The sequence below is a fragment of the Rhinopithecus roxellana genome, chromosome 18 (genome assembly GCF_007565055.1).
Source record: "Rhinopithecus roxellana isolate Shanxi Qingling chromosome 18, ASM756505v1, whole genome shotgun sequence".
In the NCBI taxonomy this organism is placed as follows: Eukaryota; Metazoa; Chordata; class Mammalia; order Primates; family Cercopithecidae; genus Rhinopithecus; species Rhinopithecus roxellana.
This window is the reverse complement of record NC_044566.1, coordinates 51,699,969-51,716,586: the sequence shown is the minus strand read 5'-3', so window position 1 is coordinate 51,716,586 and position 16,618 is coordinate 51,699,969. Positions and strand designations below refer to the sequence as shown.

Below are 16,618 nucleotides of genomic sequence, written 5' to 3'. Positions count from 1 at the left end.
AAGAGAGCAAAGAAGCTATAAGATGCTACTTCAAGGGCCTCACTTTTTGTACCCTGCAGGCTGTTATAAGAAATTTGGGCCGGGTGCGGTGGCTGACGCCTGTAATCCCAGCACTTTGGGAGGCTGAGGCGGGAGGATCACGAGGTCAGGAGATTGAGACCATCCTGGCGAACACGGTGAAACCCCGTCTCTACTAAAAATACAAAAAAATTAGCCGGGCGCGGTGGCGGGCGCCTGCAGTCCCAGCTTCTAGGGAGGCTGAGGCAGGAGAATGGCGTGAACCCGGGAGGCAGCAGAGCTTGCAGTGAGCGGAGATTGGGCCACTGCACTCCAACCTGGGCGACACAGCGAGACTCCGTCTCAAAAAAAAAAAAAAGAAAGAAATTTGGACCTTAGGTGCGATGGAAAGCCATGGAAAGTTCACTGTTGGTAGGAGAGAGACATGGTCCAATTTACTCTTTTTAAATGTCATTCTGGTTGCTGTATGATGAATACATAATAACAAATCAGGACTGGAAACAGAAACTTCTTAGAAAACTTCTACATTAAGTCTAGGCTAGAAAACGATGTTAGCCACAGAGGTGATGAAGAGAAATATAATGAGCTGGAATACATTAGAACCAGCAAGACTTGCCAATGCAGGATAAGATAAACTGAAGATCAATCCAGGGTTTTGGGCTTACTTAGATCTATACCTGGCACCCAGTAAGCACTCAATGAAAAGTATTGATTTCTCTCCTTGCAGACATTTTTCTGCCTTTTCCCCAATCTCTAATTTGACCACATCTCCTTTGCCATAAAATATAAAAATGTTTGCCTCTCTAGTCTTAATCTTCTCAAAGCCACTAGTAATCCCTTATCAAATCCAACAAGCTGAAAGGTAAGTTCTTTCAGCTTACCATTCTGTTTGCTTCTTAAAAACTAATGTTTTCTGGGTTGGGCGCGGTGGTTCACACCTGTAATCCCAGCACTTTAGGAGGCCGAGATGGGTGGATCACCTGAGGTCAGAAGTTCAAGACCAGCCTGGCCAACATGGCAAAACCCCATCTCTACTAAAAACACAAAAATTAGCCAGGCATGGTGTGCGTGCCTGTAATCCCAGCTACTCAGGAGGCTGAGGCTGGAGAATCGCTTGAACCCAGGAGGCAGAGGTTGCAGTGAGCCGAGACTGTGCCATTGCATTTCAGCCTGGGCGACAAGAGCAAAACTCTGTCTCAAAAAATTAAAAATAAATAAAAATAAAAAATCTAATGTTTTCCTTGGGCTCAGTACTTAGACTTCCTTCCCTTTAGAAACATTCTTTGACTCTTTAAGTGGTGTCGGGGCTTCACATACGACTTGAATCATCCTGATGACTCAAGTCTATCTTGAGAGCCTAAACAATGCTCCCGTGCAATATGAGCATTGTTTTCTCTAGACTTCACCCGAAATGTCCCAGAGGCAATTCATAGACAAATATTCAAAATCTAAAACTATTTCCTCTCTTCAAACCTATTCCCTCATGCTGAATGCAGTCTTCTAAGTGCTATCATCCTAGGTGCCATTTAAGTGAAAAGCACCAATTCCTACTACATTCTGCCAGCCAGAAACTCAAGAGTCATCCCTTATATTCCAATCATCAAGTCCAGTGCATTTTACATAAAAAAACTCCCCTCCATGCCCTCAATCACTGCCCTACATGCAGATTTGACCTGGTCTGCACCACCATCTTCCTGCGATCCACTATCCCTTACGACTCCTCCAATTCATTATCTACTCTGCTTTTAAAGTAGGTTTTGTAATTCAGAAAATTTCATTACTTTCCTCCAAATTCTTCACAGATCTCCATGATCATATGATAAAAATGAAAACCATCTGCTGAGATTTAATGCCTTTGATGGCCTGGCCTCTCTCCACTTGTTTAGCCTTTATCTCCTGGCACTTGCCTCCTCATATTTTATGTTCTAATACTACTGAACAACTTGTATTACTCCCAAAACAGAACAGTTATGTAGTCTTTGCCATGTGCCCAGCACTGTACTAAGCATACAATACAGGGTACCTCACTTATCCTTATAATAACCCTTTCAAGTAAGTCCTATTTGTTCCCATTTGACAGATGAGAAATCTGCTCTGGAGTGATGACAGGAACCTTACCAAAGTTACACAGTTATCATGAAACCAGAATTCTGACCCAAGAGTCTCTGACTCCAGAGCCTGGACTCTTAACCGCCACACACACTTGGCCTTGAACGATTCTCAAAATTCACATGTTTTCCCTCCCTACTGAATTTTGCAACCTCCTCTGTAAAGTTTTTAACTCCCTCAGTCAGATTCTATTCTGCTATGCTGTTTTATACATAACACCATTACAGTAGTTACCTTATATTTTAATGATCTGTTGACTTGTCTTTCCACTAGACTGAAAACTCACTTATTGAAGTTTTTTCATCCTGAGAGTCCTGATTTCCAGTACAACATTCACCACTTAATGTTCATTCTTTGTTGAACGAATGAAAAATGTGAAACAGCATATGTGATAAGAACATCTCCCCCTTTATTCCTAATTGGATGACCTTACATAAAATATACACATTTTAACTCATATGATACCAAGTGACCTGAATCCCAAATGGCTGTTAAAGCAGCCCTTGGGAAAATCCAGGAGAAATACCCTCACATTCATCATCAAGATTTCAGCCCTACTTATCATTACCAATTATTTAATAATTTACATTGATCTGTTCATCTTTGTGAGGTCATCTCACAGTTTAAAAAGAACATTTCTTCTTAACACAGCTGGTTCTTATGATGATCATCCTCCCCACACCCAAGGTTTCTGATTAGGGGTCTGTGGTGGGTCCTGAGAATTTGCATTTCTAGGGCCAGGCACAGTGGCTCACGCCTGTAATCCCAGCACTTTGGGAGGCTGAGGGTAGTGGATCATTTGAGGCTAAGAGTTTGAGACCAGCCTGGCCAACATAGTGAAACCCCATCTCTACTAAATCTACAAAAATCAGCTGGGTGTGGTTACACATGCCTGTAATCCCAGCTAATTGGGAGGCAGACGCAGGAGAATTGCTTGAACCTGGGAGGCGGAGGTTGCAGTGAGCTGAGATTGCGCCACTGTATTCCAGCCTGGGCGACAGAGCAAGACTCTGTCTCAAATAAATAAATAAATAATTTGCATTTCTAATATGTTGATGCTGCAGCTCATCTGGAGTCCACACCTTTGAGGACCACTGTTCTATAGCACTAGACTAAAATTTAGGAAACCTGTGTCCTGAGGTCCCCCTTCTGCCTGTAACTGGTGTGTCTCTATGACAGATCATTTGGATTTACTTGGGTCTCAGTTTTCTTTTTAAGAAATGGGGTCTCTTTATGTTGCCTAGGCTGGTCTTGAACTCCTGATCTCAAACTCCTAGTCTCATGTGATCCTCCCACCTCAGCCTCCCAAAGTGATAAGATTACAGGCGTGAGCCACCACACTCAGCCAGGTCTGCTTTCTTATGTACACTGTGAAAAGGAAGAGTAAGAAGTACTGGACTACATGAGTCATAAGGATCTTTTTTTAAAAAACGAAATCTCACTCTCTCACCCAGGCTGGGAGTGCAATGGTGTGATCTCGGCTCACTGCAACCTCTGCCTCCCAGGTTCAAGCAATTCTCCTGCCTCAGCCTCCCAAGTAGCTGGGATTTCAGGCACCTGCCACCACGGCCCAGCTAATTTTTTATATTTTTAATAGAGACGGGGTTTCACTATGTTGGCCAGGCTGGTCTCAAACTTCTGACCTCAGGTGATCCACCCGCCTCAGCCTCCCAAAGTGCTGGGATTACAGGCGTGAGCCACCACACCTGGCCCATAAGGATTTTAAAGGAGAATTTGCACTTCTGATGACTTGCCAGGTGATCCTGATACTGCTGGTCCAAGAGCCACACATTAAAAACCAAGGTACCAGTGCTATCCACATGACTATTCTATGCAATTCTACTCCTAGGTATATATAATCAAAAGAAAGAAATGCATGTGTTCACCAGAATACACACAAGAGTACTCACAGAAGCTTTATTTATGCTAGCTAATAACTAGAAATAAACCAGATGTCCAATCAGAATAAATTGTGCTATAGTTACATTTATACAACATATATTTATACAATTATACAATGGAATACTACACAGCAATGCAAAAGAACTACTGCTTCACACAATATGGATGTATACTCATGTAATGACTAAAGCAAAAACAGACTACCTACATTGAATAAAGCACCTACTATATGATTCTGTTTATGAGTCAATATCAAGCAAAATGAACTGATGGTGATGGAGGTGAAAACAGGAGTCAGCAGGACAGTAAGAAGAATTGCTGGCTGGGAAGGAGCATGAAGGAACTTTATGAATGGAGACGCTCTATATCTTGATCTGGGTGGTGCACACATAGGTAAAAACCCATCAAACTGTAGACTTAAAATTTGTGTTATTTACATGTATCATATATGCCTCAATAAAAAATTTGAGGCCGGGTGCAGTCACACCTGTAATCCCAGCACTTTGGGAGGCTGAGGCAGGCGGATCACCTGAGATCAAGAGTTTGAGACCAGCCTGGCCAACATGGCCAAACTCCATCTCTACTAAAAAGTACAAAAATTAGCCAGGTGTGGTGGTGTGCACCTGTAATCCCAGCTACTTGGGAGGCTGAGGCAGGAGAAGCACTTGAACCTGGGAGGTGGAGGTTGCAGTGAGCCGAGATTGTGCCATTGTACTCCAGCCTGGGCAACAGAGTGAGACCCTGTCTCAAAAATAATAATAATAATAAGTAAAATAAGATGGAAAGTGACAACGAAGTTCATTATATTAATATTCTTTAAAAGTAACTTTTTTTTTTTTTTTTTTGAGACAGAGTCTTACTCTGTCACCCAGGCTGGAGTGCAGAGTCATGATCTCAGCTCACTGCAACCTCCGCTTCCCAGGTTCAAGCGATTCTCCTGCCTCAGCCTCCTAAGTAGCTGCGATTTCAGGCACCTGCCACCATGGCCCAGCTAATTTTACAGACATGAGCCACTGTGCCCAGCCTAAAAGCAACTTTTATATAAACTGGATTTCCAAAGGAAGCACTAGGCCTAACATGACAATTAAGAAATGTAATTCAAAGTAATAGCTAATATAAAAAATTATGGCGAAAAATTCTCACTGCTTCCTGTAACATGATCCCAAAACTGATCCCAGAAGCCTTATTGCTGGTATCTAAAGGTCTATATATTTAGATTCAAAAAACACACCTGGACCCTAAAAGGCCTTACAGGACCTGGCTCCTGGTTTCCTGTCCAACCTTATCTCCTAATCAAATGGGCCTTCTAACAAAAAGGGCCTTTTTGCTGCTCCATATATAGACCCACTTCATTCCTACTTTAGGATCTCTGCACTGGCTCTTGGTCCTGCCTGGAATGTTCTTTCCCAGAGCTTCCAAGCTCATTCTCTTGTTCCTTCAGGTCTCTGCTCAAATATCGCCTTAACAGAGGCTCTAGTAGTCTGTGGCACATTTCTTATAAAAGCCATAGCTAGAAAAGATGCTGTCTTGCCTGAAATTGTTAACCTTACTTATGTTAGATCATAACAACAAAACAGGGTTTCTTTTCTGTGCTTTATTAAAGCAAAAGGAAACAAAACAAAAACCAAAAAAGATCTCCTGTTAAAATTGTGACCCACAGCATTATTTGTCTTTAGGCTCTTCTTTAACTCTTATTAACTCTTGCTCTTTTACATTCCTTTAGAGCTTCATAGTTTGTCTTCACTGCACACCTATGAGAAGTGATTTCTAGGTTAGCTAAGTATATAACTAAGACTAACCCATAGCAATCAGCGCCTTTGCACACAGCAACTCCTAAAAAATTTTTGATAAACAAATGAGTGAATAAAGAACTATGACAAGACATCTGGAAAGTTTCAGGGACATGAGGGAGAAGGTTTTTGTTCCAGTAGACTGACTTCATACCGACATTTTTATATAAGAATGGCAACAATGATTATCACACAAAAAAATTAATTTTCATCGAGCCCAGAGTCCACTTTTCTCTTCTAGTCATAAATGCCATTTAAAAAAAAATCATTTCAGCCCAACTACAGATGCCAACTATGCTCCCAATAAATAGAGGAGGTTTTCCTCAGAAGCTTCAGGAATGCAAGAGTCTGGAAGTGGAAAGGGCAAGACAGGAGGAGTCTGAGGTAACGCGGCTACCGGGAGACAAAGGAGACAGAGAATCTCAACACTGGGGCTGAGACGCAGCATCCCTAGAGCCTGGGTGCCAATCAGGCGGTGCTAGCAGGAGGCGGGTCAGCCGGGAGTGGAGGAAGCAGAAAAGGCTCTCACCTCTAACGCCGCCTGGGGGTCCTGGTCGATTACAGCATCTGAGAAGCTCTGGAAAAATCTGTCAGAAAAACGACTTCAGCAGAGCCCACTGGCCAAGGAAAGGGGGATAAAATAAATAGCAAAGGGAAGGAAAAACACGCACCTCTGAGATGCTGCAGGTCCTGCTGCAGCCGCCGCCATCCCTCGTAGTCACTGTTGCTGCCGCCAGAGCTGCTACTACCGCACTCAGAAACTCTGCCACCGCTCGAGGGGGAAACCTCTGCAGAAACACCAACCGAACTTCCGTCCTAAGTAGCCAACCAGCAGCCACGCAGCGTGCTGCTAGCGGGACGGGGAGGCGACACGCGGACGCGTGGCCGGCTGGGTCAGTGGAGGACCGAGTTCTCCCAGCCGGCACCCCGCCCGGGATCTGCGCTCGCAGTCCCCGCCCCCTGGCAGCCATGGTTACGGAGGCCTGGGCCTACAGGTTCTCCCTCTTTTCCACCGCGCCCATGCCCGCGGGCACTCCGACAGAGCCTCCAGGAGTGGTAGCTCAGATGCACTTTTGTAACATACCGTTATCCCTCAGGAACGTGTACGGGCAGGGGCGTTTGCTTGTTGTTAATAACAGAAGCTACAGGCCGGGCGTCGTGGCTCACGCCTATAATCCCAGCACTTTGGGAGGCCGAGACGGGTGGATCACGAGGTCAGGAGTTCAAGACCAGCCTGGCCAAGATGCCGAAACCCTGTTTACTAAAAATACAAAAACTAGCCGGGTGTAGTGGCACGCGCCTGTAATCCCAGCTACTCGGGAAGCTGAGGCAAGAGAATCTCTTTAACCCGGGAAGCCGAAGTTGTGGTGGGTCAAGATTGTGCCACTGCACTCCTGCCTGGGCGACAGAGCGAGACTCCGTCTCAAAAATATAATAATAATAACACAAGCTACTTCAAGCTCCGTTTTCCCTAGGTGTTATCATGGCTTTCGTCTCCGTGATGTCACTGGCGGCTGTGCGGTCTTTTCAGGGAACAGAGGGGCATGGATGGCGCCTGGATTCCCGTGATCATTGCGCTGGGAATGGAAAAGGACTGGGACTCGCTGGAAATCGTTCTGACCTAATAGCCTTCTGGTTCCGGGGAGACGCGCCCGGCGCCCGCCTACTATTCATTACCTTCCTCATAACTCCACAGCTCAGGATTTCTTCTTAGTAGGTTTCCCAGATCAAGAAGGAAAACCTTTTCTATCCGAAAGCACTGAGGGGCGGAAGGTGGTCTGAAGTGATCTCGGGGCCGCTTTGTTTCCCACCCTAGTCGGTCAGGCCCTCCCTCAGCGCCCTTTGACCCATGCAGATCAGATGGGGAAAGGTGCCAGCGCGTTGGGGAGCTGGAGGGAGTGGTCTTTATCTACCTTTATACCACTACCAAACTGTGTTAATTAATGTAGCTTTATAATAAGTCTCGAAGTCCTGTGACTTTATTCTCCCAAGATTGCTTTGGGTTATTCTAAGGCCATTGTATTTCTAGATGAATTTTGGAATTAGTTTGTCAGTTTAAAAAAAAAAAAAAACTGCTGGAATTTGTACTGGGCTTGCATTGGATCTATAGATCTGTTTGGGGATAACTAGTATATTAACAATATTAAGTCCTTCAGTTCATTTAAGAGGCTGTTTATTTAAGGGCCTCTAATTTCTCCTGGCAATGTTTTGTAGATTGTACACATATTTATACTTTAATGCAGCTGTGCTTGGATAGATTGCGGTATAGAGATCACACATATCTTTCATTAGATTTCCTCTTGAGTAGTGTTTTGAATGCGATGTTAAATAGCATTTTTTAAATATTCTCATTTGTTGTAAGACTACAGGAACGCTATTGATTTTTACATATTGATGTTATATTCAAGCATCTTGCTAAGTTCCCCTATTATTTGTAATACTGTGTAGAGTCTTTTGGAATTTATGTGATCACAATCTTGGAATCTGTGAATAAAAGTGGTTTAACTTCTCTGTTATCTTTATACCTTTTAGTTTTGTTGCTGGCTAGTATGTCCACTATTGAATAGAAATAGTGATAATGGACTTCCTTGTCTTGGTTATAACATCAAGAGGAAAGCATTCAATATCAAGTGCTTTTTCTGCCTTTATTGAAATGTTCATATGTATTTTTTAGTAATAATATGTTACTGTTATATAATAATAATTTAAAAATAATATTTTAAATAATGTTACAATGTAACCAATTACATTGGTTAATTTTCACATGTTATCTAAATGGCCAGTTGTCCTTCCAGATCCCCATTGATTCCAATTGCGATGGTACTATAGGAGAGGCGGAGCCAGCAAAGGAGTTATAAGGTTTATTCAGGACTTACATACAGGGGTGGTCCAGTGGTGGTGGGCTGGCCTGGAGAACTGCTACTGTTCATAAAAAAGGCACGTAGTCTATACAGCATTTTCACTTAGCACCCTCCTTCTAGCAACATCCATTTAACCCAAAACAAAGGACCCCAATCCACTGTACAGCCTGTGTTCCAAGAGATGGGGCAGGGGTATGGATATCCTTCATAGGTAAAGAGTGAATCTTAGTGTTGGCTACTCCTGGATTCCTTAGGCTAGGACTCCAAACACACTTAGAATAGGGTTATTTTCAGGTATGCTCCAGTTATGGCTCAGCCATACACCACGGTGTGTACACCAGCCCCTGCCATGCATCAATATGCATATAAACATGAATAGTCTCTGAAAGGGCGAATTCCAAGATTGACCTATAGGCCCAATGTGAAAAGTTCTGTATTAATAGCTATGTCATGGCTGGATGTGGTGGCTCACGCCTGTAATCCCAGCATTTTGGGAGGTTGAGGTAGGTGGATCCCTTGAGGCCAGGAGTTGGAGACCAGCCTGGGCAACATGACAAAACCCCATCTCTACTAAAAACACAAAAATTAACTGGGCATCTGTGGTGAGCACCTGTAATCCCAGCTACTAGGGAGTCTGAGGCACAAAATCGCTGGAACCTGGGAGGCGGAAGTTGCAGTGAGCAAGATGGCACCACTGCACTCCAACCTGGGTAACAGAGTCAGACTCTGTCTCAAAAAAAATATATATTATATCATGGACATTGAAATCATAGCAAGATTCCAAAACTACCACCAGAATGACTCAAATTAAAAGGACTTCCAATGCCAAGCATTGACAAGAATATAGAGCAACTATATGTTTCACCCATTGTTGGTGAGCGTTTAAATTGGTTAATCATTTTGGAAAACTGTGTGTCACTGTATTAGTCTGTTCTTGCATTGCTATAAAGAAATACCTGAGACTGGGTAATTTGTAAAGAAAAAATATTTAATTGGCTCATGCTTCTGCAGACTGCACAAGAAGCATAGCAGCTTCCGCTTTTGGGGAGGCCTCAGGAAGCTTCCAATCATAGCAGAAGGCAAAGGTAGAGACGGCATCTTACGTGGCAGGAGCAAGAGCAAGTAGGGTGGGGGGAGATGCCACACACTTTTAAACAACCAGATCTCCCAAGAACTCACTCACTGTTACGAGGACAGTACCAAGGGGGATGGTACTTAATCATTCATAAGAAACCCACTCCCATGATCCAATTACCCCCCATCAGGCCCAACCTCCAATGTTGGGGATTATAATTTGACATGAAGTTTGGGTGAGGACACATACCCAAACTATATCAGACACTATGTACTAAAGCTAGTTATACACAAACCATACTACCCAATAATTCTACCACTGGGCATATACCCGAGTATTTATGATCATATACAAGACTATTCATTGCAGCATTATCCACAGTAGCAAAAACTGGAAATAATCTAAATGTCCTCAAATTGGATAAAAAAATTACATAGCAATGAATAAGAATGTACTACTACTATACACAACAATATGGATGCATCTTATATACATAAGTTGAGGTAAAGAGGCCAGAGTACATCATGATTCATTCCATTTATATGAAGATAAAAAACTGTAGTGAGAGGTGTCATAAGGGAATCTCCTGGTTGTCAGGGAGGGTGGGGAGCACCGGCATGAAGAAACCTTCTTGGATGCAGGAAATGTTACATATCTTGATCTGGCTGGTAATCACAGAAGTGTATTGAGACATAAAATTTTATCAAGTTATACACAAGATTTGTGCAGCCTGGGTGCAGTAGCTCATGCCTGTAATCTCAGCACTTTGGGAGGCCAAAGCAGAAAAATTGAGCCCAGGAGTTCAAGACCAGCCTGGGCGAGATGGGGAGAATTTGTCTGTATGAAAAATAAATAGAAAGCATTAGCCAAGCATGGTGGCGTGTGCCTCAGCTATTTGGGAGGCTGAGGCAGGAGGATCGCTTGAGCCCGGGAGGTTGAGGCTATGATGGTGCCACTGCACTCCAGCCTGGGCAACAGTGCGAGCCTCTTTCTCTTTAAAAAAACAACAACGACAACAACAAAAATTGTTCACTTTATTTTGATTTTGCAGACTAGTTTGGGGAGAAATGATATTTTTCCTGTCCATGAATACAACTGCTTGCTTCATTCATTCAGTTTCTCATATCTTTTAGTAAACTTTTATAATTTTCTCCATAAATTCTTGGCATCCGTTTATTGAAACTTTGGGAGGAAGGAGAGACAAATACTTAAGAAGTCATTGATGAAATATGTTTTCATATGCAAATGACACAACTAAATATGCCAATGTACTTCGCTTGGGTAATTTAAAGAAGGTGACAAATAACCATGCTGGATTAGGGGACATTTCTTGAAGGATAATTGGTCTTCAACTCGAAGAGTGAAAATATTTAGTCACTTATATTGTGTTACCTAACATCTACCTAACATCTATGAGAGGGATTATTTTCATTCATTTGAAAGAGAAAATCTTCCCAATCTAATGTTGAGGCCGTCCTTAAGTAAATGTATTACACTTGATAATTTCCTTTCGAACTGAATCTAACAAGAATATCTTATTTGTATCTTTTTCACAATAAAGCTTTCCCAAAGAGAGGTTTATGAATTTGTGCACTTTACAAAGTTATATATATGGATTTGTGCACTTTACAAAGTTGTATTTTAATAAACTAGAAAAAAGATTTTAAGCAAAATCACTAATAATCAAAAATTAAAATGTAAAAAGCCATGACATTTACAGTTACATAAAAAATATTAAATACTGAAAAGTAAATCTGACAAGATGTATGCAAGACATGTGCACTGGAAACTATAAATCATTGCTGAAAGAAATGAAAGAAGACTTGGGAGGCCAAGACGGGCGAATCATCTGAGGTCGGAAGTTCAAGAGCAGCCTGAGGAACATGGAGAAACCACGTCTCCACTAAAAATACAAAATTAGTCGGGCATGTTGGCACATGCCTGTAATCCCAGCTATGCGGGAGGCTGAGGCAGGAGAATCACTTGAACCCGGTAGGCAGCAGTTGCGGTGAGCCAAGATCATGCCATTGCACTCCAGCCTGGGCAACAAGAGTGAAACTCCGTCTCAAAAAAAGAAAAAAGTAAAAAAAAAGAAAGAAAAGAAATTGAGCGGGCATGGTGGCTCATGCCCATAATCCCAGCACTTTGGGAGGCTGAGGCGGGAGGATCATGAGGTCAGGAGATCAAGACCATCCTGGCTAACACCGTGAAACTCCGTCTCCACTAAAAAAAAAAAAAATACAAAAAAATTAGCCGGGCGTGGTGGCGGGCGCCTGTAATTCCAGCTACTCGGGAGGCTGAGGCAGGAGAATGCTGTGAACCCGGGAAGTGGAGCTGGCAGTGAGCTGAAATCGTGCCACTGCACTCCAGCCTGGACTGTTGTTGGAGCAAGACTCCGTCTCAAAAAGAAAACTAAAGAAGACTGAAAAATGGAGAGCTCCTCCATTAGTCAAAAAGACTCAGTATTGTTGAGATCTTCCCAGACTGACCTATAGACTCAACATGATCCTAATCAAAATTCCAAGTGGGGCATGGTCATGCCTGTAATCTCAGCTACTGGGGGGTGAGGCAGGAGGCCAGAAGTTCACTTGAGGCCAGGAGTCCGAGACCAGCTTAGGCAATATAACAAGACCCCGTCTCTGAAATAAAATAAAACTAAAAATCCCAGAGTCTTTTGCCTTTTAGAAGTTGACAAACTGATTGTAAAATTCAAATAGGGGCCAGGCACGATGGCTCATGCTTGTCATCCCAGCATTTTGAGAGGCCGAGGTGGGCGGATCACCTGAGGTCAGGAGTTTGAGACCAGCCTGGGCAACATGGTGAAACCTCATCTCTACTCAAAATACAAAAATTAGCCGGCCGTGGTGGCAGGCGCCTGTAATCCAGCTACCTGGGAGGCTAAGTCAGGAGAATCACTTGAACCCAGGAGGCAGAGGTTGCAGTGAGCTAAGATCATGCCATTGCACTCCAGCCTGGACAATGGAGTGAGACTCCGTCTAAGCAAAGAGGAAAGGAAGGGAAGGGAGGGGAGGGGAGGGGAGGGGAGGGGAGGGCAGGGAGAAAGGGCCGGGCGCGGTGGCTCACGCCTGTTATCCTAGCACTTTGGGAGGCCGAGACGGGTGGATCACGAGGTCAGGAGATCGAGACCATCCTGGCTAACACGGTGAAACCCCGTCTCTACTAAAAAATACAAAAAAATTAGCCGGACGAGGTGGCAGGCGCCTGTAGTCCCAGCTACTCGGAGGCTGAGGCAGGAGAATGGCGTAAACCCGGGAGGCGGAGCTTGCAGTGAGCTGAGATCCGGCCACTGCACTCCAGCCCGGGGGACAGCGAGACTCCATCTCAAGAAGAGGAGAGAGAGGGAGCGGGGGCGGGGGCGGGGGCGGGGGCGGGAGAGGGGGACGGGGAGGGGGAGGGGGGAGGGGGAGGGGAGGGGGGAGGGGAGGGGGGAGGGGGGAGGGGAGGGGGAGGGGAGGGGGGAGGGGAGGGGGAGGGGAGGGGGAGGGGGAGGGGGAGGGGGAGGGGGAGGGGGAGGGGGAGGGAGAGGGGGAGGGAGAGGGAGAGGGAGAGAAAGGAGGGAGGGAGGGGAAAAGAAAAGAAAAGAAAAAAAGAAAAGAAAAGAGATACTCTAAGTATCTTAGTGACTTAAGCCTGTAATCACAGCACCTTGGGAGGCTGAGGTGTGTGGACCACCTGAGGTCAGAGGTTTGAGACCAGCCTGGCCAATATGGTGAAACCCTGTCCCTACTGAAAATACAAAAATTAGCCGGGCGTGGTGGCGTGCACCTGTCTTCTCAGCTACTCGGGAGGCTAAGGCAGGAGAATCGCTTGAACCTAGGAGGTGGAGGTTGCAGTGGGCTGAGATGGTGCCACTGCAGTCCAGGCTGGGCAACAGAGCAAAACTCTGTCTCAAAAAATAATAAAGAAAGAAGGGAAGGGGAAGGGCAAGGGGAAGGGGAGCAGCCTTTAGATAAGAGTATTCTTCCCAGTGCTCATATCAGATGTGGCTGTTGAGGACAACACCAGGGAGCCACAGCCGCCAGTTGACAAAGAAGGCTGCATATCATACCAGAGATCTTAGACATGAAGCTGGATAAGAGTATCCAGATGACACTCTGGCTGATTCTCTTTGGGAAATAAATACATTTTTCATACAAACATGAGCATGTTTTAGTGTATGTGTAGGAAGATGGACTTACATACATAACAGTAGGATACTCATTCCTCCCTTCTTCCTTGCTGTTGAGCGCCAATTTTGATTCTCCAGCACATGACCAAGTGATTTGTGGTAATCCCACATGGTTGGCCAACAGTATGGTTTAGGAAGGGGTATATGACTCATCTAGTCAATGAGCCATGTGTGAGATGTCTGCTCAGGGCTTCCAGGAAAGGTCTCCTTATTGATAAACAGAAATACAGAATAAACTACTGCAGCTACCTTTAGCAAGAGCCATCCTGGAAGACCAAATTGATATCCCAAGGAAAGTGAAAGCAGAAGGATGGAGAAACCTGGTACCTCGATGTTACCACTGAGCTCCTGAATTAACCAACCCAGACGCCTCCAAACTGCAGACTTTTTGTTTTGTATTATTTAATAATTTTGAGTTGGGTTTTTCTGTTTGTTTCTTGCAATTGAAAGCATCCTTCTTCTAATCGATGTGACGTCTTGGAGAGTAGAACTTGATGATCAGGCTGGTGAGATAAAGAAAAGGTGAGACCACACAGGGCCTCAACTCCGTCTGAGATTAAAGAACCACCGAAGGACTCACATAATTAAATTGACGCTCCTATTGCACTGGGGAGAACAGATTGGAAAGGGATAAGGTGAAAACAGAAAATAAGAACAGTGACCTTTAGATAAAACTTGGAGGAACTCCAATCTTTGAAAAAGTTTCTGGAACAACCCAAGGGGAACATTAGGAAATTATTATTCACATGGTAAAATGGGGAAATATTACAGAAGCAGAACGATAGGGGAGGTGAGCACTTCAGATTGGGCAAAACTGAAGGCAATAGAGAGTTTAAAGGAAAAGTGAGTTACAAAAGGTTATCAATTGCTGGAGAGGTCCAGGAATGGAAGGAAGGATGGAATTCGGCAATATAGAGATTGGTTACTCTTAGTGACCTCTGTAACAATAATTTCAGGGTACTAAGGCAAATGCAATACTACAGAGGGTTAAAGCATAAATGGAAAGTGAAGAAGGCAGTAAGTTTATAGGTTAAGGACAGTGACAGTAGTATCCCAGGTCCTTCCTTAATAAACAATGTTGAGTCAATGATTTGGTGTGGAGAGGCCTAGTACAGACAGCCATGTCCTGTTCAGGAGTTGGTGACTAGGTTTTGTTAGGGCTAGAGAGAGTCAAGACATCATATAGTGACTGAGCCATAGAAGTGGATGAGATTGTCAAAGAAGCATGTGCAGTGGGAAGAGAGCCAAGAATGAAACCTTAAGAAATACTAGCACATAAGGGAGATCTCCCTAACGAATGTACCATGAATGGGTTATGGGTGTGCCCCAAATATTGATCCCTTTATTCTAAGTGGATGGTGAGAGCCACTGGCTGGTCACACGCAGCAGTATGCCGCTTCATTCATTAATCCCAGTGTGTCTCTGGAGGGTGGACATTATGCTTTTTCAACTTTGTACAACGAGTTCCATGACTATGTAAAGCCATACTTGACCCAATAGGTGTTGGTTGAAAGAATAAATGTAGAGCAACATCACGGGATAAGCTTAAAAGAATAGGTTGGGGCTAGATCAGTGGTTCTTAAACTTCCAAGAGTACATTAAGATTACCTAGTACTTTTCAAACTTGAATGTCTATATTATTCTGATTCATTAGATCTGGAGCAGGGCCTGGAGTTCTGTATTTCTAAAATGTTTCCAGATGATGTTGGTGCTAATTTAGGGCTACTCTGTGTAGCAAGGAATATACAATACTAGTTAAACATGCAAACTGTGCTGGGCACGGTGACTCACACCTGTAATCCCAGCACTTTGGGAGGCCAAGGCGAGTGGATCACCTGAGGTCAGGAGTTCAAGACCAGCCTGACCAATATGGTGAAACCCCGTCTCTACTAAAAATACAAAAATCAGCAGGGCATGGTGGCAGGCACCTGTAGTCCCAGCTACTTGGGAGACTGAGACAGGAAAATTGCTTGAACCCGGGAGGCGGAGGTTGCAGTGAGCTGAGATTGTGCCACTGCACTCCAGCCTGGGCGACAGAACGAGACTGTCTCAGAAAAAAAAAAAAAAAAATGCAAATTGTACAGCTTTCCCATGAGATGCAAATTCAGTAAGTATGGAGTGGAACCAAAAATTTGCATTTTAAGGAAAACATCGGCAGGGTACAAGGGCTCACTCCTGTAATCTCAGCACTTTGGGAGGCTAAGGGGGGGGCAGATCCCTTGAGCCCAGGAGTTGGAGACCAGCCTAGGCAACATGGCAAAAAACCCTTTCTACAAAAATACAAGAAAAATTAGCCTGGCACTGTACGCACCTGTGGTCCCAGCTACTCAGGAGGCTGAGGATCGCTTGAGCCCCAGGAGGCGGTGATTGCAGTAAGCCAAGATTGTGCCACTGCACTCCAGACTTAGTGACAGAGCGAGACACTGTCTCAAAGGGAAAAAAAAAGGGTGACACTGAAATAGTTGGCCTAAGAACCCAGTTTGATGGAGGAATTTGAATGTTAAGCTAAGGATTTTGGACTTCACCCTACAAGTAGAAAGGTATTGAGGGTTTCCATATATGAACATTATGCATTCCCGAGGGATATTTTTATTTGATTTTTTTGAGACAGGGTCTCATTCTGTCACCCAGGCTGGAGTGCAGTGCTGTAATCACAGCTCACGGCAGCCTCAGC

The 16,618-nt window shown here is 44.2% G+C and overlaps 1 protein-coding gene across 18 annotated transcripts in view; it reads right to left on the bottom strand.

Annotated features, from left to right (window-relative positions):
* The window catches only part of LOC104671104, a 46,588-nt gene extending 39,403 nt beyond the window's left edge, over positions 1-7,185 (bottom strand). For 4 of the 18 annotated variants that reach the window (XR_004054680.1, XR_004054681.1, XR_004054683.1 and 1 more), the window contains exons 1-2: positions 6,491-7,182; positions 6,349-6,406 (exon numbers count right to left, since the gene is read on the bottom strand). Coding sequence is in view for 3 of the 18 variants with exons in the window: in XM_030922167.1 (XP_030778027.1) it covers positions 6,349-6,406; positions 6,491-6,790 (358 nt within the window). In the remaining 15 variants the exon portion in view is untranslated. Of the gene's footprint in view, positions 1-6,348; positions 6,407-6,490 lie in introns of all 18 variants that reach the window. The other 14 variants (XM_030922167.1, XM_030922169.1, XM_030922168.1 and 11 more) reach the window with 11 other exon arrangements.
* Between the last annotated feature and the right edge of the window lie 9,433 nt (positions 7,186-16,618).